Consider the following 27,213-nt stretch of genomic DNA (forward strand, 5'->3'; position numbering starts at 1 on the left):
AGCTAACCTTTCAGTGCATCATACACCAGATTGGAACTATGTTGTTGAACCTATTTACATCCAAGTCCAGTTGGAAAATAGAAGAGAAACAACGTGATAGACACATTCAAAAGTGGAACTGTGGTCTACTTATCTTAGGAGTAGTCTAAAAGGCTTCCTTTATGCCTTTCTGCCCTCATCCACAGAGAGTAAAGCTTGTGAAGGAACAGGCTACAGCAGTGGTTCTCAAAGCCGGTCTGCTGCTTGTTCAGGGAAAGCCCCTGGTGGGCCGGACCGGTTTGTTTACCTGCTGCGTCCCCAGGTTCGGCTGATTGCGGCTCCCACTGACCGTGGTTCGCCGCTCCAGGCCAATGTGGGCTGCGGGAAGGGCAGCCAGCATGTCCCTTGGCCCACGCCGTTTTCTGCAGCCCCCAGTGATTACAGTGTTTGTAATCACCTTCTCATGAACCATTTCAGGTTTTGATTCTCAGATCTGATTTAACTGGAACCTCTTCTCAGACTCCCAATATACATACATGCTTTCTAACATCAGCTGGGAAGCTAAGAGGAGGGAACTATGGTCACTCATTCTACAAAGGTGATAAACACCCTCCTGGCATCTCGGAGGAAATTCACAAATGATATCTACATATTACTTGACGTTTAGATATTGGTATTACAAGGGACACACATCAGGGCAAAATCAGCTGAAGCAAAGGACACTCTACTGTTTTTACAAGATGACGCTCACCATGAGTCTCAAAGCCAACACTACTTGGAAAGGCAAGTTAGCAACTTGACACATGTTGCACTCAAACCCATAAGAATCTCTTTACTGTCACATAATAGATTAACGAGGATCACCAGTCAAATCCGTCCTCTGGCAATATGCAGATTCTTGTCATGATCAAGTCTTAATAAAACCACCTTTCAGCTTCACAATTGGTAGGTCTGTTTCTCTTTTCATTGAAAGTATTTTGCTGTGTCACCACTCCCTTGTCCAAGAAGGTTTTGGAAGTTGGCCTGTTTTCAGTGAAACAGCCTTCTACCAAATGCTGAATGAGCAGGTGGCAAATACGTTAATTCTTTTGTGTTTTGAGAAAATGTTGATGGAAATCCCTGTAATAGCCTCATGGCTTCAGTTATATGTTTGATATCAAACATGGTAGATCTATAAACTAACCAGCCCTTGATCTCCAAGGTCGTCACGGTATTCCTTATGAAATAGAGGTGGTGGTTTTGTCCTTCTGGATGAATCCAAATATTTTAAGAAAGTAAAATACAAAAGTTAGATATGAGCAGAGCCTTCAAGGGACAATATAGAGCAGACACATTCAAAGCCTCTCAGGTAGAATTCCTCTCCTCACATTATCCATGAAAAGAGCAGCAACTTCTATGGGTGAAGAGAACCATATCATGAGGCTGTCCATAAGGCTACTCCAGGGCTTTTCATCAACACTGTCTCATATACTATAGAATCAACATCTTCACTCCTGCTAGTGCAGCATTTGCTAGCATTATCACTAACCCTTAAGTTCCTTTTCAATTCTACATGGATAAATAGAATGAACCCTGAACCCTCCCTCCCTCGCTAGGGATGATTTACTGCTTTCTACATTCCTCTGTAAAGACTGTCTGACATAGAGGAGACTGAGAAAAGGAAATTATGTCTTATCTGTGAATTTTCATTCAAGGACCCTCTGACAGAGTCTGACTCTCCTTTGGAGTATTGTATTATGTCCAGGGTTTTTTCCTTGCTATCACTCATTTAGTAAGTAGTTTAAAAAGGAAGAAGGTGTTCTTCCAGGAAGTCCCAAAATTTTATGTTAAGGCTCTGCTGTAGATGGTTTGAATAGCACTTTTAAAACTTTTACATAGTATTTTTCAGCTTTGGAAACTATCCTCCTTTGAAGAGTTCATTCCTTTTGGGCACTCCATTTCAGGTGCGTGTGCATCCCCATATGCCTTCGATCAGAGATTTTCATTAGCAGTTTCCATTCAGCCCTCACATGCCCTAAACATCCTCGTGCCCTGCACAGTGGCTATATCAGGCTGCATGGGCAGACTGCCCTCAGTTCCTTCTCAATTGCATCAGCCTGAGACAGAAGTTTAATGTGTCCACCTTGAGCGTGCTTCAACTAGATAGCTTTTGCTTAGTTTCTGTTTTAGCTTAGTTTAGGTGTTTGGATTTTTTTAGTCAGTTAGTTGGTTTAGTTATACTTTGGAGGATTGTTTTTACATTTTCCTCCCTCATGGGAGGCCATCCTCTCTAGGAAAGCAATGTCCAGTTCACACGGTTTTAAATGCTACATCACTTGCTGAGAGGCTATCCCAAACAGCGATGGTCTCTCAGTGTGTTCACTAACTAGGAGAGTTGCACCTCCCACAGAAGTGTAACTTCTCTTTAGCCCTTAAATCCAGGGCAAGAAAAAACTGAGAAAACAAGCTGCAGCTACTGATGATGGAGAAGCTCCATTTGGCCCACTTCAAAGGCAAGTCAGGAGAAACCCCCATGTACAATGGTCTCTGGCTGTATCTAGCACTCCTTTGACTTCAGCTCAGCACTCCCGTAGAAAGAGAGAGGCTCTAGACACCTACTCTAAAAGTCCCAAGAAGTACAGCTCTGACTCCTCTCATAGAAATCCACTTTGAAAAGACCTCGCTCTCCAAGTAGGTCAATGGAACCTTCGACCTCAAGGCTCATTACTATAGAGGCTAAGGGCTCCTACGGTACTGGCGGGGATGGGAAAGCCCATAGCTCTAAGAAAAAGCATGGCTTCACAAAGACTTCAGTACCCTCTGGAAGAGATGAATAGAACAAACACAGAAGAGCAGCACCATTGGACACTGCTCCTCTTCTGGTACTTCCCCTAATGAGCTCTTCAGTACCACATAAGACTTAGCCTCTTTCTGTGTCAGCACCTACTTTGGAAAGCTCAAAATCCTCAGTACTGTCCAGTAGGAACAAGCAGACTGTCCCATCAGTACCGCAGCTTTACTCAGTGCTGCAAGACTTTAGGTATCTGAAGGATTAATCTGTGACTGCTGAACCAAAGTCTCCACTACTTGCAAGTACCGAATGCCTCTTGGCACCAAGAACCACTTGGTTTCCAGATCCCTGCACATCTCTGGTACCACCTGATTCACCCTTTTGCCTGGAGTTCCTCCACTAGAGGAGGAAGAGAATGATGGATATCTGTCCAGGGCTCTCTGACTTATCCATACAAGAACTCTTTTCCCTGAAGAGACAGGGAGGACTTCAGAGGAACATGTTATGCTTGATAGAAACAACCTTGGATACCGCACCCTCCTCCATGTGGTTCTCAATGTCCATATTGGGATTCCTGGACAATACTGTTGGTAACTGCAATGACAGAGGTACCCCTGTTGGTGTGAGTGGCATATCTCAGTGCTCATACTGTAGGGGGCAAATGATCACCTCAAGAAACTAGTCTCCACAACCTATTGGAGCTGAGGGCAGTCAGAAATGCCTGCCTCCATTTTCTGCCTCTCATCAAGGACAAATCTATCAGAGTAAGACAGACAATGTTACTTGCATGTTTTATATTAATCATCAGGGAGACATGAGATCACTCTTTGTGTGCCAAAGCAATAAGTTATGAAACTGGTGCATAAAACATCACATATAGATTTCAGCAATTTGTCTTCCTGGCATGCAAAATGTCACAGCTAATACTCTCAGAAGGTATTTTTCTCAAGGCTATGACTGGGAGTTGAACTCCCAGATTCTCGATGGCATAGTTCAAATTTGGGGCTTTCCAGAACTGGATTGCTTCAGCACAGCCACAAACAAAAAGTATAATCTGTTATGTTCAAGAGGGGATCTACGTTGCAATTAGTTGGGGGATGCCTTCCTCCTACCTTGGATGAAGAAGCTGTTCTATGCATTTCCCCCAGCACCTCTCATACTCAGGGTGGTGAACAAAATCAGAGAGGACAAGATCAGGATTATCCTAATAGTCCCAAAGTGGTTGAGACAAGCATGGTTTCCTTATCCGTTTCACTTGTCTTTCTCTGTCTGGCACTATATATTCCCATCACTACTCAACTTCTCTCCCAGGATGGTGGTCCGTTGATGCATTCCCAATCTAGGAATGCTCTGTGTTGAGGCATGGCTCTTTGATGGTTCATGAGGTTAGTGTCAGTCTGTTCTGTAGAAGTACAACAGATATTACTAAGTAGCTGGAAAGATTCTACTGGAAATACCTTCAGAAGTGGAGAAGATTTGGTCATTGGTGTGAACTCCAAGAAATCGTTCTTGAATCTTCCTTGCTTTCATGTGTTCTAGATTACCTGTTGCAATTAAACAAAACAGAATTGTCGAACAGTTCCCTCAAGGTTCATTTGGTTGCTATAAGAGCCTCTCATTCCACAATTGAGGGTTTGCTCATCCTACAACTGTAAGTTTCATTAAAGGTCGAGGGGACCTTTTCCCGCATGTGAAAGACCCTACTCCAGTTTGAGATTTCAGTTTAGTTCTCAAATGTCTCATGAAACCTCCTTTTGAACCAATGGCGACATGCTCATTACTGAACTTGTCTATGGACACAGCCTTCTTGGTAGCCTTACATCTTCCTGAAGAGTCGGAGAAAGTGAGGCCTTAATGGCAGACCCTCTTCACATTATTCTACAAGGACTGGGTTTCCCAACATCCACAACTCAAGTTCCTACCTAAGATGTGGTCTGAGTTGAATCTGAATCAGATTATTTATTTACCTGTTTTCTTTCTGAAACCACATAATTCTAACCTGGAGACTTCTTTCCATCCTCTAGATGCCAGAAGGGCATTATCCTGGATAGAACTACAGCATTTCAAAAGCCTCCTGGACTGTTTGTTTTGACTGTACACAGATTTAAGGGATCTGCTATTTCTACACAATGACTGTTAATTACTGGGAGTCTTATTGTATGTGATAGTGCTGTCCACATCAGTGGCTTTACTTAAGAATGTCCCAGCATCTGAGATCTGCAGAGCCACTACATGGTCCTCAGTACTTACCTTCTCCAGGCACTATGCCCTAGTCAGTGCTTCTTGATCTCATGTGGCAGTTAGCACTGCAGTTCTTTCTTCACTTCAGGACTTGATTCTGAAGCTTCCTCTTCCCTACAGGGATACTGCTTGGGAGTCACCTGAAGTGGAGCACCAATAAGGATACTACTCAAAGATGAGAGAGAGTTACTCACCTTGTACAATAATTAATTGTAGTTGTTCTAAATATGTGTCCTTAGGTATGCTCCACTACCCACCTGCTTCCTCTTTGCTTTGGGGTTTCCTTGTGGGATTCAGAAGTGTAGAAGGAACTGAGGTCAGTTCACTCATGAAGCCTGATATAGTCTAAGTGTGGGGTGCAAGGATGTGTAGGGTGCATGCACAGGTCAAACAGATACTACTAATGAAAATCTCCAGTTGCAGGTGTGTGGGGCATATGCACACCTGAAGTGGAGCACCCATAGGGGGATACATCTCAAGGGACTAGTTATTGCACAGGATGAGTAATATCTTTTTCTGGAGAGTTCTTCCTGAGAGGTGGTCCTAATCCAGAGCAAAGATCTAGTCTACCCCTAATGTCATGCAGATGAGGAACGCCTGTGACATTTCCCAGGGGTACTCAGGGTGGTGAGGCACCTTGCTGTTCCCTGCTGTTAACATAAGGAAACATTGTCTGTGCCTGTCTGGAGTCTGCTCCCTGACATCACCAGCCACAGGCAACACAAGGACTCCCCTCTCAGCCTAAGCAGGCTCTGCCGTCCCTCTGCAAGTAAGCAATAGGCACACTCCAATACGAACCACAGCACTTTGAAATTCCAGCCCCTGTTCCACTAGACACTCCCTGTAACCAGGTTTCAGAGTAGCAGCCATGTTAGTCTGTATCCGCAAAAAGAAAAGGAGGACTTATGGCACCTTAGAGACTAACCAATTTATTTGAGCATAAGCTTTCGTGAGCTACAGCTCACTTCATCGGATGCATTCAGTGGAAAATACAGTGGGGAGATTTATATACACAGAGAACATGAAACAATGGGTGTTACCATAAACACTGTAACGAGAGTGATCAGGTAAGGTGAGCTATTACCAGCAGGAGAGCGGGGGGTGGGGGGAGAACCTTTTGTAGTGATAATCAAGGTGGGCCATTTCCAGCAGTTGACAAGAACGTCTGAGGAACAACGGGGGTTGGGGTGGGAGGGTGGGAATAAACATGGGGAAATAGTTTTACTTTGTGTAATGACCCATCCACTCCCTGTCTTTATTCAAGCCTAAGTTAATTGTATCCAGTTTGCAAATTAATTCCCATTCAGCAGTCTCTCGTTGGAGTCTGTTTCTGAAATTTTTTTGTTGAAGAATTGCCACTTTTAGGTCTGTAATCGAGTGACCAAAGAGATAGAAGTGCTCTCTGACTGGTTTATGAATGTTATAATGATGTCTGATTTGTGTCCATTTATTCCTTTACATAGAGACCGTCCAGTTTGGCCAATGTACATGGCAGAGGGGCATTGCTGGTACATGATGGCATATATCACATTGGTAGATGTGCAGGTGAACGAGCCTCTGATAGTGTGGCTGATGTGATTAGGCCCTATGATGGTGTCCCCTGAATAGATATGTGGACACAGTTGGCAACGGGCTTTGTTGCAAGGATAGGTTCCTGGGTTAGTGGTTCTGGTGTGTAGTTGCTGGTGAGTATTTGCTTCAGGTTGGGGGCTATCTGTAGGCAAGGACTGGCCTGTCTCCCAAGATCTGTGAGAGTGATGGTTCATCCTTCAGGATAGGTTGTAGATCCTTGATGATGCGTTGGAGAGGTTTTAGTTGGGGGCTGAAGGTGATGGCTAGTGGCGTTCTGTTACTATCTTTGTTGGGCCTGTCCTGTAGTAGGTGACTTCTGGTTACTCTTCTGGCTCTGTCAATCTGTTTCTTCACTTCAGCAGGTGGGTAATGTAGTTGTAAGAATGCTTGATAGAGACCTTGTAGGTGTTTGTCTCTGTCTGAGGGGTTGGAGCAAATGCAGTTGTATCATAGAGCTTGGCTGTAGACAATGGATCGTGTGGTGTGGTCTGGATGAAAGCTGGAGGCATGTAGGTAGGCATAGCGGTCAGTAGGTTTCCGGTATAGGGTGGTGTTTATGTGACCATCGCTTATTAGCACCGTAGTGTCCAGAAAGTGGATCTCTTGTGTGGACTGGTCCAGGCTGAGGTTGATGGTGGGATGGAAATTGTTGAAATCATGGTGGAATTCCTCAAGGGCTTCTTTTCCATGGGTCCAGATGATGAAGATCTCATCAATGTAGTGCAAGTAGAGTAGGGGCATTAGGGGACGAGAGCTGAGGAAGTGTTGTTCTAAGCCAGCCATAAAAATGTTGGCATACTGTGGGGCCATGCGGATACCCATAGCAGTGCCACTGATTTGAAGGTATACATTGTCCCCAAATGTGAAATAGTTATGGGTGAGGACAAAGTCACAAAGTTCAGCCACCAGGTTTGCCGTGACATTATTGGGGATACTGTTCCTGGCGGCTTGTAGTCCATCTTTGTGTGGAATGTTGGTGTAGAGGGCTTCTACATCCATAGTGGTTAGGATGGTGTTCTCAGGAAAATCACCGATGGACTGTAGTTTCCTCAGGAAGTCAGTGGTGTCTTGAAGATAGCTGGGTGTGCTGGTAGCATAGGGCCTGAGGAGGGAGTCTACATGGCCAGATAATCCTCAGGGTGCCAATGCCTGAGATGATGGGGCGTCCAGGATTTCCAGGTTTATGGATCTTAGGTAGCAGATAGAATACCCCTGGTCAGGGTTCCAGGGGTGTGTCTGTGCAGATTTGTTCTTGTACTTTTTCAGGGAGTTTCTTGAGCAAATGCTGTAGTTTCTTTTGGTAACCCTCAGTGGGATCAGAGGGTAATGGCTTGTAGAAAGTGGTATTGGAGAGCTGCCTAGCAGCCTCTTGTTCATATTCCGACCTAGTCATGACGACAGCACCTCCTTTGTCAGTCTTTTTGATTATGATGTCAGAGTTGTTTCTGAGGCTGTGGATGGCATTGTGTTCTGCACGGCTGAGGTTATGGGGCAAGTGATGCTGCTTTTCCACAATTTCATCCCGTTCACGTTGGCGGAAGCACTCTATGTAGAAGTCCAGTCTGTTGTTTCGACCTTCAGGAGGAGTCCACCTAGAATCCTTCCTTTTGTAGTCTTGGTAGGAAGGTCTCTGTGGATTAGTATGTGTTCAGAGGTGTGTTGGAAATATTCCTTGAGTCGGAGACCTCAAAGATAGGATTCTAGGTCACCACAGAACTGTACCATGTTCGTGGGGGTGGAGGGGCAGAAGGAGAGGCCCTCGAGATAGGACAGATTCTTCTGCTGAGCTAAGAGTATAGTTGGATAGATTAACAATATTGCTGGGTGGGTTAAGGGAACCACTGTTGTGACCCCTTGTGGCATGTAGTAGTTTAGTGTCCTTTTTCTTTTGTAGAGAAGCAAAGTTTGTGTTGTAAATGGTTTGTCTAGTTTTAATAAAGTCCAGCCATGAGGAAATGTGTGTGGAAGGTTGTTTTTTTATGAGATTATCCAGTTTTGAGAGCTCATTCTTAATCTTCCCCTGTTTGCTGTAGAGGATGTTGATCAGGTGGTTCTGCAGTTTTTTTGAGTGTATGTGGCACAAGCTGTCAGCATAGTCTGTGTGGTATGTAGATTGTAATGGATTTTTTACCTTCAGTCCTTTCGGTATGATGTCCTTCTGTTTGCATTTGGAAAGGAAGATGATGTCTGTCTGTATCTGTACAAGTTTTTTCATGAAGTTGATAGATTTCCAGTCCATATGGCTAAATTCAGTGCCTTTCCAGGGTCTTTCCCCATGGCCTCTCCACTGTCAGAGCCTTTCACAGCTGCACTTATCTACACACTACATTGAGCGTGGACACAGCATGCCTTTCACTGCAGCATGTAGCTACACGTGTCCTAGACACAGCCTCAGGTATGGACAAGACCTAAGATTTGTTTATAGTGAAAACAAGTTAATTTAACAAAGAACAGGGACTTGAGAAGAACAAGTGGTTATATATAAAATAAAATCATAACATGCTTTTTAGAGCCTGAACTTAACTAACAAGACATTCTCCTGTCTAATAAAAGTTAGATTTTCTCCCAAAGTTAAACAGTCAGACTAGGTGTGATCCTCCATTCACAAGACATGCCAGTTGGCAGCTTGTCCTCTTCGTGAAGATACCTGCATGTGCTTTTGCCCCCAAATGTAGTTCCAAACATCCATTGGATTCACTTGTAAACAGAATCCCCCTCACTGCTTCTTTATTCCTGTATAGAATCTCCCCTGGAGACTTTCCAATCACTTGATTAGCATTTTGCTCAGACTGTAAATTGGCATTCATTGTGAAGTATACAATACTCAATTTACATATTGTGATACAGCATAGCCAGAAGGCAGCAGGAGAGTGATATAGGAGAGATATGCAAGTCCCAGGATGAGGAGAAGCCTTATTCCTGGTAGAGGGAAGAAAGGTTTCTGTAGATTAATTAAAAGCACCTGAAGCCAATTAGAGCACCTGAAGCTAGTCACCTGATAAAAACACCCTGCTTCAATCAGCCAGGGGAAGGAGTTGGAGTAGAGGAGAGTTTGGAGAAGTGCCGTGGCTGGCTAGAAGACCAAGACCCTAGTTAAAGAGACACCCGGCTTGTGCAGAGAGAGAGAGAGGGCAGGAAGCCCCACAAGCTGAAGAGCAGAAGAGGGAAGTAGCCCAGGGGAAGGAAGCACTAGTTCAAGTGGTTTACCACTATTCCTAGGGTCCCTGGGCTGGGACCTGGAGTAGAGGGCAGGCCCGGGTCCCTCCCTCTCTACTACCCTTCTCTGGGTTACTAGTGGGACAGTAGATACCCTAGTTCAGGGGCAGGAAACTGCACCCTGAACACCCCCCTACCCCAGAAGAGGAGGCGTGGGACCCATCATAATCGTACTGGCAATTTGCCACAATACAGTCAGACAGGTGGATAAGTGTCTCTTGCCTGAAAGAAACTTCTTTATCATCTTCTGGTGACCAGCCCCAACTCACAGATCTTTAGAGCATAATTTTTAGTATATATACATAACTCCTTAAATATTATCCATACATACATTTTGCAGTAGTTGTGATGATCAGTGTGACACACAAGCTTTCAGTAGGGACCTTGTGTGACATTTTTTGATGAACATTTATGGTGGACTCAGGGGATCCCTGCAACCCTATGCACCCCTGTGCCCTCTGCCAGTGGGTACCAAGAAGTCCCTGGGTCATAATGCCCCACTGCGAAGCCTGACTGACACATATGTCTTATTATTCCATGTATGAAGTCACCAGATTTTATTGCTGTTCTAGTCATCAGCATCAGGAAAGAAACTGATTTCTGTAGTTACATGGGTTTAATGTTTTAGTCTACTGGGATATGAAGCCCATTCGGGTGGCTTAAATTTTTTGTTAATTAGATCATTCTGTTTTGTAAAATTAATGGATTAAATTCTTATTGCACTGCTGAAAGAATGGTTTAATGAGTCCTGAATTGGCTGTTCACCGAGTTGCTACTTTGAAATATCTTTTCTTTTTTAATGGCCTATGAAAAGAGATTAAATGACTTAATTCTGTAAAGTTCCAAGCACTGCTAGACAATACTAATACTTCATAATTCTGTAGTAGTATAATTTTTGTAGTGTGTTAGGGCTCAATTTAGATTATCTGACATCTCACTGATCAATAACCAAGCTAAATTGAATGAGGAGTCCTTGTGGCACCAAATGCAAACAAATAGACATCATACCAAAAGGACTGAATGTAAAAAATCCATTGCAATCAACATACCACAAAGACTATGGTGCGAGATTGTGCCACACACTCTCAGAGAAACTGTGGAACCACCTGATCAACATCCTATACAGCAAACAGGGGAAGATCAAGAATTTAGTCTCTAAGGTGCCAGAAGGACTCCTCGTTGTTTTTGCTGATACAGACTAACACGGAAAACACTCTGAAACCTGTCAAGCTAAATTGGTGTTTGTTAGACAAGACAGCACAGCACAGAAAGGAAAAGGTTAATACATCGCCAATCTGGAGAACAGGCTTGCAAGTGTCCCTGTGTTCCAAGTTTCTCTCTCTCTCAAAACTAAGCTTTTATACCCTGCTTGTTAATATTTTACTTTCCCGTGACATTTTCTGGTTGATTACATACTTACATTATCCAATCATACCTTAATGTCACACCCCTGGCTTTATCTTAGTGTCTGCACCTATAATATAGAAAGTTTACCGGGGAGGTAATTATTTAAATGGATATATTGGCTGTCTGTAACCTTAGCTCTCTTAAATTCTTTTGTGGTCTGTGAAAAATTAGTGCATGTCTACATATGTCTATATTAGTCTGCAGATTCCATTCTGTTTTGTGAATGCCATTTTGATTGTAAATTGTACTGCACCTTTACTTTTGCTTTTTTAACTTTCATAATGGACTAGAACAGCAGTTCTCAACCAGGGGTCTGTAAGCCCTTTCAAGGGGGCCGCAGGGCTAAAGTCCTGATCCTTGGCGCCCCCACGTGGGGCTGAAGCCCCAATTCCCAGCACCCCCCATGGGGCTGAAGCCCAGAGCCCCAAACCCTGGTGCTCCCTGTGGGGCAGAAACCTTGAGCCCATCAGAAGAGTTGGGGACATGGAGGGTGTAATAAATGGGAAGGGTAACCACCTTTCTGTATACCATGCTATAAAATCCCTCCTGGCCAGAGGCAAAACCCTTTCACCTATAAAGGGTTAAGAAGCTAAGGTAATCCCACTGGCACATGACACAAAATGACCAATGAGGGGACAAGATACTTTTAAATCTGGAGGAGGGGAAAAGGCTTTTGTCTGTCTGTGTGATACCTTTGGTGGGAACAGATCAAGGATGCAAGCCTTCCGACTCCTGTAAAGTTAGTAAGTAATCTAGCTAGAAAATGCGTTAGGTTTTCTTTGTGTTTTGGCTTGTAAAATTTGCTGTGCTGGAGAGAATGTGTATTCCTGTTTTTGTGTCGTCTTGTAACTTAAGGTTTTGCCTAGAGGGATTCTCTGTTTTGAATTTGATTACCCTGTAAAGTATTTACCATCCTGATTTTACAGACGTGATTCTTTTACCTTTTCTTTAAATAAAATTCTTCTTTTAAGAACCTGATTGATTTCTCATTGTTCTTAAGATCCAAGGGTTTGAGTCTGTGTTCACCTGTACCAATTGGTAAGGATATTATCATCAAGCCTTCCCCAGGAAAGGCGGTGTAGGGCTTGGAGGGATATTTTCGGGGAAGACATCTCCAAGTGGGCGCTTACCCTGTTCTTTGTTTAAATCGCTTGCTGGTGGCAGCATACGATTCAAGGACAAGGCAAAGTTTGTACCTTGGGGAAGTTTTAACCTAAGCTGGTAAGAATAAGCTTAGGGGGTCTTTCATGTAGGTCCCCACAACTGTACCCTAGAGTTCAGAGTGGGGAAGGAACCTTGACAGAAGGCATTGCCCACCCCAAACTGCAGCACAAGTGCATGGCAGTCTGGGGGTAGCTCCACACCTCCCTGGCCCTCCCCATCCCCCAGCAAGGTTGGAGGCAGGAAGGCAGATCCAGGCACTGCAGGGCAGCTGCTGCTCTGGCTGGTGCCAAGGAACAGGCAGCGACAGCGTTCCTCTCCTGCCCGTGCCCCAGGTTGAAGCTGCTCCTCAGCTCCCAGCCCCCTTTGCTCCCATAGAGGCAGCTGGTAAGAGTCCCCTGGGTGGGGAGACCCAGCTCCATGGCAGGCAGACCCCTCTGGGAACAAGGACTGCAGGGGAGTCTTCCCAGCACACAGCCCCTAATGCCCCTCTCCCTGCCCCCGACCTACCCCCCTGCCCACACACGGCCCCTAGTACCCCCTTCCCTGCACCCTGAGCTACCCCCTCTGCCTGCACACAGTCACAGCTACCCATCTCCCTGCACCCTGAGCTACCCCCCGCTGCCTGAACATAGCCCCTAGCCACCCTCCTGTGTGCACACATCCCCAGCTACCTCTTCCCTGCACCTTGAACTACCCCGTCTGCACACGGCCCGTAGCTATCCACTCCTTGCACCCTAACCTGTTTTCAAACTTTTTGAGCTAAGCTCCCCAACACTTGAGTTATAATTTTTGCTTGCAGGCCACCCCCTGAACCCAGACAGGCTGGGTGTCCTGCTGAGGTGAGTCAGGAGGTGGCACTCCCTCCCTGGACCCCGCCATGCAGAGGTGGCTCAAGCCCAACTGGCCCCTGCCCTCCCCCGCATAGAAGTCAAATTTATACCTACGCCCAAGACCTCTGCCTCAAAGCACCTCCCCCTACCTGGGCCCTGGAGTTTTTATAGCATGTCGAGGGGGGACTCAGAGAGAAAAAGATTGAGAACCCCTGGACTAGAATATCTAGGAGGTGTTAAAAGAGACTGTGTGCCCCCACTAGGAAAGAAGGCTACTAAAAAAGAGCAATGGAGAGTAATTAACCTGGTGGTCTTCCATTCAGGTGGAAGGACCATAGAACAATGAGATGGCTGCTACATAGGGAAAACCACTTTCCTAGTATAGACTTAAGGTGGGCTGTAACCAAGCAAGAAATCACCTGACAAGGGACTCGAAGCCACTCAGGGTGTTATCTGACATGGAGGTCTGCAATTTTATTAAAAAGGTCAAGTTCTGCTCTTAGGAGGGACTCTCACTGACCAGAACAAGAAGGCAAGAATGGGCAGGAGGGTGCTGAGACACCAAAAGGACTGACCAAAAAGCAGTGGGCTCTCAAAGTGGCGAGGACACTGAAGGAAGGGTTTTACATGCAGGTTTTGTGTAATTTTTCTGTAGATCTCATGTGATCGGTTTAGAAATTTCTGTTACTTGCTTTAACTATCACAAAGTATTCCAGATGGTCCATCGCTTTGAACTCTGAAGAGTGTGCACTAGCTTCATGCCCTAGGTAGTTGGACTGCAGAGGCCCTTACCTTAGAATCATAGAATATCAGGGTTGGAAGGGACCTCAGGAGATCATCTAGTCCAACCCCCTGCTCAAAGCAGGATCAATCCCCAATTAAATCATCCCAGCCAGGGCTTTGTCAAGCCTGACCTTAAAAACTTCTAAGGAAGGAGATTCCACCACCTCCCTAGGCAACGCATTCCAGTGTTTCACCACCCTCCTAGTGAAAAAGTTTTTCCTAATAGCCAACCTAAACCTCCCCCACTGCAACTTGAGACCATTACTCCTTGTCCTGTCCCCTTCTACCACTGAGAATAGAACCATCCTCTTTGGAACCACCTTTCAGGTAGTTGAAAGCAGCTATCAAATCCCCCCTCATTCTTCTCTTCTGCAGACTAAACAATCCCAGTTCCCTCAGCCTCTCCTCATAAGTCATGTGTTCCAGACCCCTAATCATTTTTGTTGCCCTTTGCTGGACTCTCTCCAATTTATGCACATCCTTCTTGTAATGCGGGGCCCAAAACTGGACACAGTACTCCAGATGAGGCCTCACCAATGTCGAATAGAGGGGAACGATCACGTCTCTCTGTCTGCTGGCAATGCCCCTACTTATACATCCCAAAATGCCATTGGCCTTCTTGGCAACAAGGGCACACTGTTGACTCATATCCAGCTTCTCGTCCACTGTAACCCCTAGGTCCTTTTCTGCAGAACTGCTGCCTAGCCACTCGGTCCCTAGTCTGTAGTGGTGCATGGGATTCTTCCGTCCTAAGTGCAGGACTCTGCACTTGTCTTTGTTGAACCTCATCAAATTTCTTTTGGCCCAATCCTCTAATTTGTCTAGGTCCCTTTGTATCCTATCCCTGCCCTCCAGCGTACCTACCACTCCTCCTAGTTTAGTATCATCTGCAAACTTGCTGAGGGTGCAATCCACACCATCCTCCAGATCATTTATGAAGATATTGAACAAAACCGGCCCCAGGACCGACCCTTGGAGCACTCCACTTGATACCGGCTGCCAACTAGACATGGAGCCATTGATCACTACCCGTTGAGCCCGACAATCTAGCCAACTTTCTACCCACCTTATAGTGCATTCATCCAGCCCATACTTCTTTAACTTGCTGACAAGAATACTATGGGAGACCATGTCAAAAGCTTTGCTAAAGTCAAGAAACAATACATCCACTGCTTTCCCTTCATCCACAGAACCAGTAATCTCATCATAGAAGACGATTAGATTAGTCAGGCATGACCTTCCCTTGGTGAATTCATGCTGACTGTTCCTGATCACTTTCCTCTCGTGTAAGTGCTTCAGGATTGATTCCTTGAGGACCTGCTCCATGATTTTTCCAGGGACTGAGGTGAGACTGACTGGCCTGTAGTTCCCAGGATCCTCCTCCTTCCCTTTTTTAAAGATTGGCACTACATTAGCCTTTTTCCAGCCATCCGGGACTTCCCCCGTTTGCCACGAGTTTTCAAAGATAATGGCCAATGGCTCTGCAATCACAGCCGCCAATTCCTTTAGCACTCTCGGATGCAACTCTACCGGCCCCATGGACTTGTGCACGTCCAACTTTTCTAAATAGTACCTAACCACCTCTTTCTCCACAGAGGGCTGGCCACCTACTCCCCATGCTGTGATGCCCAGCGCAGCAGTCTGGGAGCTGACCTTGTTCGTGAAGACAGAGGCAAAAAAATCATTGAGTACATTAGCTTTTTCCACATCCTCTGTCACTAGGTTGACTCCCTCATTCAGTAAGGGGCCCACACTTTCCTTGGCTTTCTTCTTGTTGCCAAAATACCTGAAGAAACCCTTCTTTTTACTCTTAACATCTCTTGCTAGCTCAGCTCCAGGTGTGATTTGACCCTCCTGATTTCATTCCTACATGCCCGAGCAATATTTTTATACTCTTCCCTGGTCATTTGTCCAGTCTTCCACTTCTTGTAAGCTTCTTTTTTATGTTTAAGATCCGCAAGGATTTCACCGTTAAGCCAAGCTGGTCGCCTCCCATATTTACTATTCTTTCGACACATTGGAATGGTTTGTCCCTGTAAACTCAATAGGGATTCCTTGAAATACAGCCAGCTCTCCTGGACTCCTTTCCCCTTCATGTTATTCCCCCAGGGGATCCTACCCATCAGTTCCCTGAGGGAGTCGAAGTCTACTTTCCTGAAGTCCAGGGTCCGTATTCTGCTGCTTACCTTTCTTCCCTGTGTCAGGATCCTGAACTCAACCAACTCATGGTCACTGCCTCCCAGATTCCCATCCACTTTTGCTTCCCCCACTAATTCTTCCCGGTTTGTGAGTAGCAGGTCAAGAAAAGCTCCCCCCCTAGTTGGCTCCTCTAGCACTTGCACCAGGAAATTGTCCCCTACATTTTCCAAAAACTTCCTGGATTGTCTATGCACCGCTGTAGTGCTCTCCCAGCAGATATCAGGAAGATTAAAGTCGCCCATGAGAACCAGGGCGTGCGATCTAGTAGCTTCTACGAGTTGCCGGAAGAAAGCCTCATCCACCTCATTCCCCTGGTCCAGTGGTCTATAGCAGACTCCCACCACTACATCACCCTTGTTGCTCACGCTTCTAAACTTAATCCAGAGACACTCAGGTTTTTCTGCAGTTTCATACCGGAGCTCTGAGCAGTCATGCTGCTTCCTTACATACAGTGCTACTCCCCCACCTTTTCTGCCCTGCCTGTCCTTCCTGAACAGTTTATAACCATCCATGACAGTACTCCAGTCATGTGAGTTATCCCACCAACTCTCTGTTATTCCAATCACGTCATAATTCCTTGACATCACCAGGACCTCCAGTTCTCCCTGCTTGTTTTCAAGGCTTTGTGCATTTGTATATAGGCACTTGAGATAACCTGCTGATCGCCTCTCATTCTCAGTATGAGGTAGGAGCCCTCCCCTCACAGACGTTCCTGCCTGTGCTTCCTCCCGGTATCCCGCTTTCCCACTTACCTCAGGGGTTTGGTCTCCTTTGAACCTAGTTTAAAGCCCTCCTCACTAGGTTAGCCAGCCTGCTTGCAAAGATGCTCTTCCCTCTCTTTGTTAGGTGGAGCCCGTCTCTGCCCAGCACTCCTCCTTCATGGAACACCATCCCATGGTCAAAGAATCCAAAGCCTTCTCTCCAACACCACCTGCGTAGCCATTCATTGACTTCCACGATTCGACGGTCCCTACCCCGGCCTTTTCCTTCCACGGGGAGGATGGACGAGAACACCACTTGCGCCTCAAACTCCTTTATCCTTCTTCCCAGAGCCACGTAATCTGCAGTGATCCGCTCAAGGTCATTCTTGGCAGTATCATTGGTGCCCACGTGGAGAAGCAGGAAGGGGTAGCCTTAGGAAGGTATAGGGCCAGCCTTTGGGGTGAACTGTATGGGTGGTCGCCCAGGAAGGCCCCCCGCAGAGGGTTTGCCTGATTCCCACCTGACCTGCCACGACGGAGGTGGCAGGCAGAGCAGCAGCGTCTGGAGTGGGGAGCAGGTACCTGAGCTGCAGGGGGGCAGTTGGACAACCAGCTGAGCCAGGTGACTCCTCCAGAGCAGGGATGGCCCTCCTTCCCCCTTGCTCCACTGCCGTGTGCAGCCACTGTTGCTCCTTTTTCTCCCCCCTCCCCTCCTCTCCCAGAGCCCCTGGCCACTCCAGACTGAGAGCATCCTCCTGTCTGCTGGGGGGAGGGGGGAGAGAAGGACTGATATCGGGGTGTCCCCCTGCCACCCCCACCATGTACCTAGTCTCCACTGAGCTGGGGTGACTGGACAGGGGGAATCTGTGTGTGCTGCTGTCAGAGATGAAATTAAGCCGGTATGGGCCAATATGCCGTGCCGGATCGGCTTCCTCAGGCTGGCAATTTAAAGGGCCTGGGGCTCCCTGCAGCAGCCGGAGCTCTGGGCCCTTTAAATCGCCTCCTGAGCCCCGCAGGAAGGGGCAGGGATTGGGATGAAGGGGGCACAGTGCAGGCATTAGGGGCACAGCAGAGGAGTGCAGGGGGCAGGAGTGAAGGGGGCACGGGGCAGGAGTTAGGGGCGCAGGAGGGGAATGCAGGGGTTGGGGTGAAGGTGGCACAGTGTACGGGTTAGTACACATGAGGGGGCATAGGTTGGGAGTGAAGGGGTATAGGGATTAGTGGCGTGGAGGGGGAGCAGGCATAGGGGCAAAGGGGGCACAGTGCAGGGGTTAGGGGTGAGGAGCCCATGGGGAGCCAGGGGAAAAGGGGGAGCGCCATGCCCACAGGGGCCAGGAGCACCAAAATGCAAGTTCACCCAGGGTGCCATTTTCCCTAAGGCCAGCCCTGGGAAGGTATGTTAAACAGGGAGTTGGCACCCAGAGATAATGCCTAGCTTCTGGCAAGTAAGTTGAAGAACATGTGGAGATCCAGTGGGTGGATTCAAACATAGCATCCTGGTGAGTATCCAGCCAGGGCTGTAACATAGTAAGTAGGTGTTTCTCCTGTATTTATTGGATAGTATTCCTGAAAACAATACGAACACCCCTTGAGAGAGGATTCCTTAGTCTATGTCCTTTTGGCTGAGAATCCTAAACTGCTCCATCCTCCCTTCCATCAACCTCTTATTAGATGTTGAAAGTTGATCCTCCTCTTCAGGATAGTCTGCATAGAATTCTCAAATTAATACCACCAAGATTGTAGTAAAAACAATAGTAAGAATAGTGAGAGAAAATCAGACTAAAGCAAAACATAAAGTGTGCATTACTTACATGAAGTTTCACGTTACTAGAGTCCATCCAATCCTCAGCTCCCCCATTTTCCCTGTTCCTCTTTCTGGGAAGACTGTCAAAGAGTCAGAGTAGAGAAATAGACCTACAGGTGTCAGGTTTCTTGTGATATCATTATGTCCCTGAGGAAGTCCTTAGTTACACCATTCAAATTACTTTTGACATGCCTCATTTGTGATCTCATCCATAAAGATATTTACACAAATGCACTCCATATTTCCAATCCCAAACATTAAAAAAACCCATGAATCAGGGTGCCCCCCCCAACTCATAAGATTTGCTTAAAATCATCAGATATTTAAAAAATAATTGATTGTGGGGGTTTTTTATTTGACTTCTAGTTTTTGAGTTCTCAGCAACCCTGGGGGGTGAGAAACTTATCTTTTAAATGAAAGCTGAAATTATCATGTAATCACCAGAATCTGGGAGCTGGAGCTTTAAGATAGCCAGCCAATATTGCAACACTTGTGATAAATCATGAGAGTTGGCAACACTAGGCCATTATTTCTTATTAAATCTCCAGTGCATGTATCTAAAATCTATTTGGGATTGTATTCCCTTCCTTGGATAAATAGTTTGTAGTTACTATTTCTTTCCTATATTACTTTACAAGGTAGGAGTCTGAAAATGTAAACCCACAATAGTTGTCTCACAGCCCCAATTTATATATTATATATATTCCCTCTCCAAAGCTGTGTACTCTTTGTTCTAGCCTAAGGACCATGCTTTTGCAGCTTACTGTTTGCAGAAGTCCAGCTTATTATTTATCTCTAATGAGAGAATTTATATTTTCTTATAATTTCTTCTTCATTTTAATTCTACTATGTTGCAAACAGACTGAAAAAGTATTGCCAAAGGCCCTAAAACAAGGGAAAGAACTATTTAGGTAAGTAAGAGTCAAGTTTTATGCCCCCAGACAACAGGGAAGCTGTCGTTGGTCTGAGACATCAGGCACAGGAGAACCGAGCCTATTAAGGGAAGGGTGACAGAGGAGCTGAATAGGACTGGAGCAAAGAGAACTGAGCTGCCTCATAATAAGACAATAAAAAGGGGGTTAATAGATCATTAGCGCTCAGCTGCCGCTCAGAAGGTATGGGACTAGGCTTATTCAATATCAGCCCCAAAAGTAATGGGTGGATACCAGGCAGAAGTGAACTCTTCTAGTTATTAGAGGCAAAACTGTACAAAAATCAGATATCTGCATCCAAAAAAGGTGTTCATAATTTTTATTAATAGGGCTGACATCTGTAGGGGTCCTACATCCTGCCATTCTTCATCCGTATTCCTATCAAATATCTTGTCCCCTGGCCACTGCCTCCCTCCCTTTCTGTGGCTATATGCCCTCCATCCCTACACCAAAGCTCTCTGCTCTTAGCCACAACCCCTCCATTTCCCCTCTCCTTTCCCTTCCCCACATCATCTCACTACTGCCTCCTCCCACTTCTACTCCTCCTCACCCTCTAGCTCCTGTAAATACTCCCCTTTCTCATTAGTCATCCCTCTCTGTTCCAATCAGGTTGCTTCCTCATTTTCCTCCTGTCATAAAAATAAAGGGAAGGGTAACCACCTGTCTGTATACAGTACTATAAAATCCCTCCTGGCCAGAGGCACAAAAACCTCTTACTAGTAAGGGGTTAAGAAGCTCAAGTAACCTGGCTGGCACCTGACCAAAAGGACCAATAAGGGGACAAGATACTTTCAAATCTAGGGAGGGAAAAAGGCTTTGTCTGTTCCGTGTGTCTTTTGCCAGAGACAGAACAAGAAAGCAAGCACTCCAACTCCTTAGTATTTAGCAAAGAAATACATTAGATTATCTTTTGTTTTGACTTGTGATTTTCTCTGTGCTGAGAGGAAGGATGTATTCCTAGTTTTTCTTTTTGTAACTTTAAGGTTTTGCCTCAAAGGAAATTCTCTGTGTGTTGAATCTAATTGCCGTGTGAGATTATCTCCCATTCTAATTTCACAGAGGTGCTTCTTTTACTTTTTTTCTTTCTAATAAAGTTCTGTTTTTTTAAAGAATCTGATTGGGTTTTTTTAGTATCCTAAAAAAACCAAGGCTGGTCTGGGCTCAGCTTGTTTATTCTCAAGCCTCCCCAGGAAAGTGGGGTGTAGGGCTTGGGGGGGATATTTTGGGGGAATAGGACTCCAAGTTGTCCTTTCCCTGATTCCTTGTTAAATTACTTGGTGGTGGTAGCGTTTACCTAATCCAACGTACAAGGGAGAATTTGTGCATTGGGGAAGTTTTAACCTAAGCTGGTAGAAATAAGCTTTGGAGGTCTTTCATGTGGGTCCCCACATCTGTACCCTAAAGTTCAGAGTCAGGAGGGAACCCTGACACCTCCACAATGCCTGGAGTACCAACAGTGGGAACACTGAGAGCATAGATGAGACAGTCTCCTAGCTCTCAGTTTCTGTAGCCAGTGCCACAGTGGCTCTAGCAACCAGGAGAACAAACCAGGAGTAGGAAAAGTCTTACTCAGCACCTATAGCCTAGGGATGGAACATGCCCAGTGAAGAAATAATTTTCAGAGAATTTAGCTGCCAGACTCTAACAAGCCTCTACTGAGAATGTTGTCAATTTTTCAGAGGCTTGTAACTTGGCTAAATTTGAGCAGATTATTTGGATACTAGGATTTTTACTTGAATTTGAAATAAATTATTTCATATTCTCGTTTATGACTTACCATTTTAGACTGTTGTTGGCTGTGGTTTTTGATTCATATTTAGGGCCCTATCAAATTCATGGTTGTGAAAAATGTATTACGGACCATGAAATCTGGTCTTCCCCGTGAAATCTGGACTGTTGTATACTTTTGCCCTATACTGTACAGATTTCACAGAGGAGACCAGTGTTTCTCAAACTAGGGGTCTCAACCCAAAAGAGGGTTTGGGGCAGGGGGGTCGCAGTATTGCCACCTTTACTTCTGCGCTGCCTTCAGAGCTGGGTTGTTGGAGATCAGCGGAGAGTGGCTGGCTGCCCAGCTCTGAAGGCAGTGCCAGAGTCCGCAGCAGTGCAAAAGTAAAGGTGGCAAAACCATACCATGACATCCTTATTTCTGTGCTGCTGCTGGCAGTGGTGTCGCCTTCAGAAATGGGCACCCATCCAACAGCTGCAGAAGTTCCTGCAGCCGGGGGAGGTTACTGAAGGTGGGTCTGCCCTGGGAGTGGCCCCTGCAGGGGAAGAGGAAGTCCCATCCCTCACCAGTACAGCCAGGACCAGCATCTGAAGCCATGAAATTTATGATTTTTAAAATCCCATGACTGAGAAATTGACCAAAATTAACTGTGAATTTGGTAGGGCCTTATTTATATGAAAGGAAGTGCAAGTGAGTCAGTCATACAAAATATACAAGACTGAAAATGAGAAACCATAGCAAAGTAGCAGAATGCAAAGAAATGCCTTTACACAATCACCATAGAAATAATATTTAATTCAAATATTGGGAGAAGCATATTTCCTTACCGAAGAAATTAGAGGTCTGAGCTGCATGTGGACAAGCTGTACTAATTTTAAAGAAAAACCACACTGATTAATGAATTAATCAACTATTAATTATTGATAGATTATAGGCAGCCTGCCATAGTGCCAGTTGTATAAAAATGATGGTTGCTTTGAAATCAGATTGCATGCCAAAATTCAAGAGCAGTCTAAATAAACATATTTTAAGGGCTCAGTTTAGCATGTAGATAAATAATAAAGTGGCTAACGCATCTTGAACAAGAATTAAATTAAATTAATTAATGCCTACCTAATTTGCATGAGTGACGCTTCTCCAGCAATTGGTACTACAGCAGTTTATTTCTAAATTAGTGTCTTTTTTGAAAAACATTATTCTTGAGTATTTGTAAATATTTACTATTCTTGCCTGATGCCATAAAATCTTTGTGAGTATAACTGTTTAGTGAACTTTCTAGTACAGAACATTTTAGATCTGTATAGTTACAGTACGTGATGTTAAAAATGTAAGCAAAAATATATTTTATTATAATTATAGAGATAACTGTCAACTTTGTTATAACTTGCCAGATATTGATGTTTTAATATTACTACATTTCTAATTTTATTTAACCACCTCGGTTCACTACTTTATTTGGAAAATGAATGTCACTATCCTCTTGCTTATTTAAAGCAGGGAGGGTGGAGAATGTATGTTTGCTTTTCATTGTCCTTTGTGATCAAATCTCATTTCAGTGAAAGTTTTTTGAAAATGAACCACAGCTAATTGATACCATTTGCTGTAACACTATGATTGTTCCATATGGCTTTTTTTGTAATACCAGCTGCCTGGTTATCAGCTGTCATTGGAAACCACTTGATTAAAACCTAAAGATCATAGAGGTGCAACACTGTTGCCTCACTTCCTTTCAAAACCACATTTGCTACAGTAGAAATATGAGACCAATGTTTGCGTGAAGGTCAATGTGAGGAAAATATGTTGAATTCAAGGAAATGTTTGATATCATCTATTAGATGAAATAAACAGATTTGTTTAAAGTAAAATGCCCTTCACTCTGGCTCAATATAGATTATAAGTTCATCTTTTCTTTACAGTACATCATGTACAGTTTTATTTTTCCTTATATGCTGAATTAATTGCATCTGTAAATGAAACTGATAAACTTGCTGAAGAAATTCAATTTCAGTCTATTACTGGTTGGTTAACTTCTGAAGACACAAAGAACCTTTAAGGAAGAATTATTGGTACAAGTTTTAAAAGTTTCAAATGACTAGATTACTGACAAAATAAATATTTTTCGTAAAGTAACACAGTCTGACTAAACACACAAAGCAAGGAAACGTAAATATGTGCTCCTGTTTTTTTATTTGTGGATCAAAGAAGCCATTAATTTCTCAGATTAATTTTTGTGCCATCAGAGCAGTATATTATTATGCAGAAAAATCCTTGTGGAAATTTATTTTTGGGGAAATAGACTGAGAAGAAGCAGTAAAAATGTAATAGAGCAGAAGTGCAGAATTTCCTTCAGCTGATGAAGTTCTAGAAAGACTCAGCAGTACCCTTCAACTTTAAAATGGGGGAGAAGTTTGTGGAGACTACTTTTAAGATTTTAAAAGCTGACTACAAGTTTCAGTTGAATTTAATGGGAGTTGTGTGAGTAAATTCCAAAGTCATCTTTGAAAATTTCAGTCTCATCTTGCAGCTTCATTTTGATACAAGCAGATGCTTCATAGATTGTTCTAATTTTTTATAAAAGAAGAAAAAGGAGTTACTATCCAGAAAAACAAACTGAGATTCTATGGATAAAATAAGAAGGCTAGTAAAGAGATTTGGGTTGAGTGGCCTTCAGTATGATGAGACACTCAGTTCCATAGTTCTCTCTTCAGACCCTTCTGGCGTAGGCTGGCTAGGAGTCACCCACATAATACAGAGAATGGGGAAAATAGCCAGAAGAAATATCAGAGATTAATCAGACCTCCAAATTAGGGGAGAGGTGGGTATGTCCCCTACTTGTTCCTAAGCCCTGGTCTACAGTGGGGCGGGGGTGTGTGTGGATTGATCTAAGTTACGTAGTTGAAGTCGACGTACTTAGATCGACTTACCGTGCTGTCTTCACTGTGATGAGTCAACTGCTACCTCTCCCCCATCGACTCTGCCTGTGCCTCTCCCCCATCGACTCTGCCTGTGCCTCTCATGGCGCTGGAGTACAGGAGTTGATGGGAAAGTGCTCGGGGGTTGATTTATCGCGTCTAGACTAGACACGATAAATCAATCCCCCGCTGGATCGATTGCTGCCCACTGATCTGGCGGGCAGTGAAGACGTACCCTAAGATTTTCAACCTGACAGTCCTATTGGAATCCCAATTGCTCCTACATACTGAGGCTGTTGCACTTGCTAATACTGCTTTTCATCATATATTTAGCAAGGAGGTTGTGACCTTTTCTTTCTTATGCAGGACCTCACTGCAGTTATCCATTCTTTTCTCTCATCAAGGCTAGATTATTATAATACAGTCTAATTTAAAACCTTTCAAAACTCGGAACTAGTACAGAATGTGACTGCACTTATTCCGCAATGTTTCATGCAAAGAGCAAATTACATCAGTGTTACATGATTGCATTGGTTTTGAGTTGACTTATAGATGAGCTGTAAAGTGTTGATTTTGACCTATAAAGTCCTAAATAATTTTTCTCATATGATATTATGGCATTTGCCTCAACATCCTCTTCCTAGTACAAAAAGGGAGGATATTGGCAGCCAAGAATTCCCAGTTGGTGGCTCTTAGCTTTAGAATTTTCCCTCCTACCTTGGTTCACCAGATCCCAAAGTTGATGATCTTTTTAACTGTTCTCCCTGGTTTTTCTGTGGCTTGTGGGAAAATGATGGTGGGGTGAAAAGGTGAATGCTGGGGAAAACTTGACTAAGAGCTCCTTTTAAAAGACTATCTGGCTTTTTGGTAGATGTTTGAAGCTTGTAAGCACCTGAAAAGAGGGATAGGGGTTATAAGTGATGTTGTGAAATGGATACGGCTGAGTAGCTTGCTTTTAAGATGGTGAAAGGCCCATAGAGGAAGATTATTTTTAATGTTTTAATGTTAATGATAACTGTTTAACTGTTTTTCAGATTGTGTAAATGACTAGAGAATTTACTAATAGGAACAATTACAAACCAAAATACATCATTATAGTAGTTGAATGAAGAGACATGCCTGACTTTAAAAAGCAATTAAAAATAAAATAGAATGCACATTACAGTAGTTTCTCTTCATTCTTCCCAACTAATCAGAAGCCCACGTGCTGTTTGGTGTGGGACAGGGGCCCATTGGGATTCCATGGAGCTGGATCACACATGTCCTTGCAGCTTAGCCCCGTGCCAGTAGAGCACAGACAAGATTGGGCCATGGGCTTTCTGCCTCAGCCTGCTGCCTTGTTGAATATAAATCACGTCAGTGGTCAACATCTATAAAGGGCTGCTGTGAGAGTACAGACAGAGGTGGATCTACTGTTTTACCCATGGTCTCACATTTGTATTGACAGCCAATCCAGATTTGTTTCATGAAACTTTGTCCTTACTGCTGTTCCCTTCTGGCCCATTCACCCTAGACTAGTCTGGAGCCCACCCCCAAAATTGAGAAAAAAATGGATGTAAAGAGTAGGATGGGTTCACCAGGTGAAGTTGTAACAACCTGTGTAGTTTCCACACTTACGTTACTTTGCATGTTTTATTGATATTTATATGTAGTTCCTGCAACATTACAAGAAAGACAATGTTAAAATAATATATTTAATAATAATATTAAAACAATCATGTTTTATTCCTAAAATATAGGAGGAGGTTTGTGTTGCACTTAGATCCTTGGCATGATAGTATTGAATCAGACAAGTATCAGCAAAGTGATTTCCCCTACACCCATTTTCTTAAAAGCTAAACTACTTAAATGGCTAATGCTACTGAATGAGTTCATCTGTTTAAAATTCATCTTTTGAAATACCATGTAATAATTCCTTTTCCTTTCCTTCTGTGTACAGGTTGATGATATTGGGTTTTCTTTGAATCATCCCAATCAATATTTTGCAGAGAGTCAGAAGCTACTAAGTGGTGGTAGAGAAGTGAAGAAAGAACCAAGTGAACCAGAAAGCTCCCAGCAAAAACTGAGTAGTCAGAAAAGAACAAATTCATGTTCCATTCCCACTTCTTCAAACACAGAAGCAGATACAGAACTGGAGGGACTGGATGCATATTTCACTGAGGACTGAGAAGCTTTGTTGCTTATTTTTCTACCCTTCGTTACTTCCCTATAATTTTAGCAACATTTTCCCTCACAGTAAGAGAGTAAGCACCTGGCTTTCTGGATAGCTTGGGCCTGTAACGCTCTAAGTTGGCTGATGAAAGGAAAGAAGAGATACATACATTGTAATTATATCCAGTACTTTTCCTTGTAGATAGAGCACATCAGTTCCAAAGTGCAGTCAATTTTTAACTGCTTGGGGCATGGGAACCGAAAGTTAGTTCCTAAATCTGAATGATATTGCAGTTTCTGTGACTTGTTCTGCTTGTTTCTGTGCTCATAAGCATTTTGTGAGTAACCCATCTTCCCACCTTATACTCATTTTTATATAGCTTTCTCTTCACTTTTTTTCTTAATAAACATATGTTGAAATGTAAAAATTTGTGATATTTTCTTGTTCAATTACACTTCTAGAGTAATGCAAGCTGCCTAAATCATATTTACAGATATATCTTTTTTAAGGAATATTATTTCTTGGGACATGGGGAATACCTCCAATTAGTAGTATTTATTTACAGTCTGTGGTTTGGTGGTTAAGGACTCAGATCATTATAAAAATTCTGATCTTTCTATCTAAAGTATGCATGTGACCTTCGTTACCATCTGAGCAACTTACAGTCTTTTAAAGTTGTATTCTCACAGCTGTACTTTTACAAACTGGGAGTACAATTATCCCAGTTTCATAGATATGGAACTGTGGCACAAAGAGACTAAGAACCAGATTTTTAAAGGTATTTGGGTACTGTTTCAGTTAGTGGTGCCAAAGCCTAAGTGA

General features: G+C 44.0%; 1 protein-coding gene across 7 annotated transcripts in view; it reads left to right on the plus strand.

Moving 5' to 3' along the window:
* The window catches only part of PRIM2 (DNA primase subunit 2), a 308,890-nt gene extending 282,072 nt beyond the window's left edge, over positions 1-26,818 (plus strand). For all 7 annotated transcript variants that reach the window (XM_048845207.2, XM_048845211.2, XM_048845209.2 and 4 more), the window contains one exon: positions 26,179-26,818. In XM_048845207.2, the coding sequence (XP_048701164.1) occupies positions 26,179-26,406 (228 nt within the window). In that variant the 3' untranslated portion in view covers positions 26,407-26,818. The remainder of the gene's footprint in view (positions 1-26,178) is intronic.
* The last annotated feature ends 395 nt before the right edge of the window (positions 26,819-27,213 follow it).

The sequence above is a fragment of the Caretta caretta genome, chromosome 3 (genome assembly GCF_965140235.1).
Source record: "Caretta caretta isolate rCarCar2 chromosome 3, rCarCar1.hap1, whole genome shotgun sequence".
Taxonomy (NCBI): domain Eukaryota; kingdom Metazoa; phylum Chordata; order Testudines; family Cheloniidae; genus Caretta; species Caretta caretta.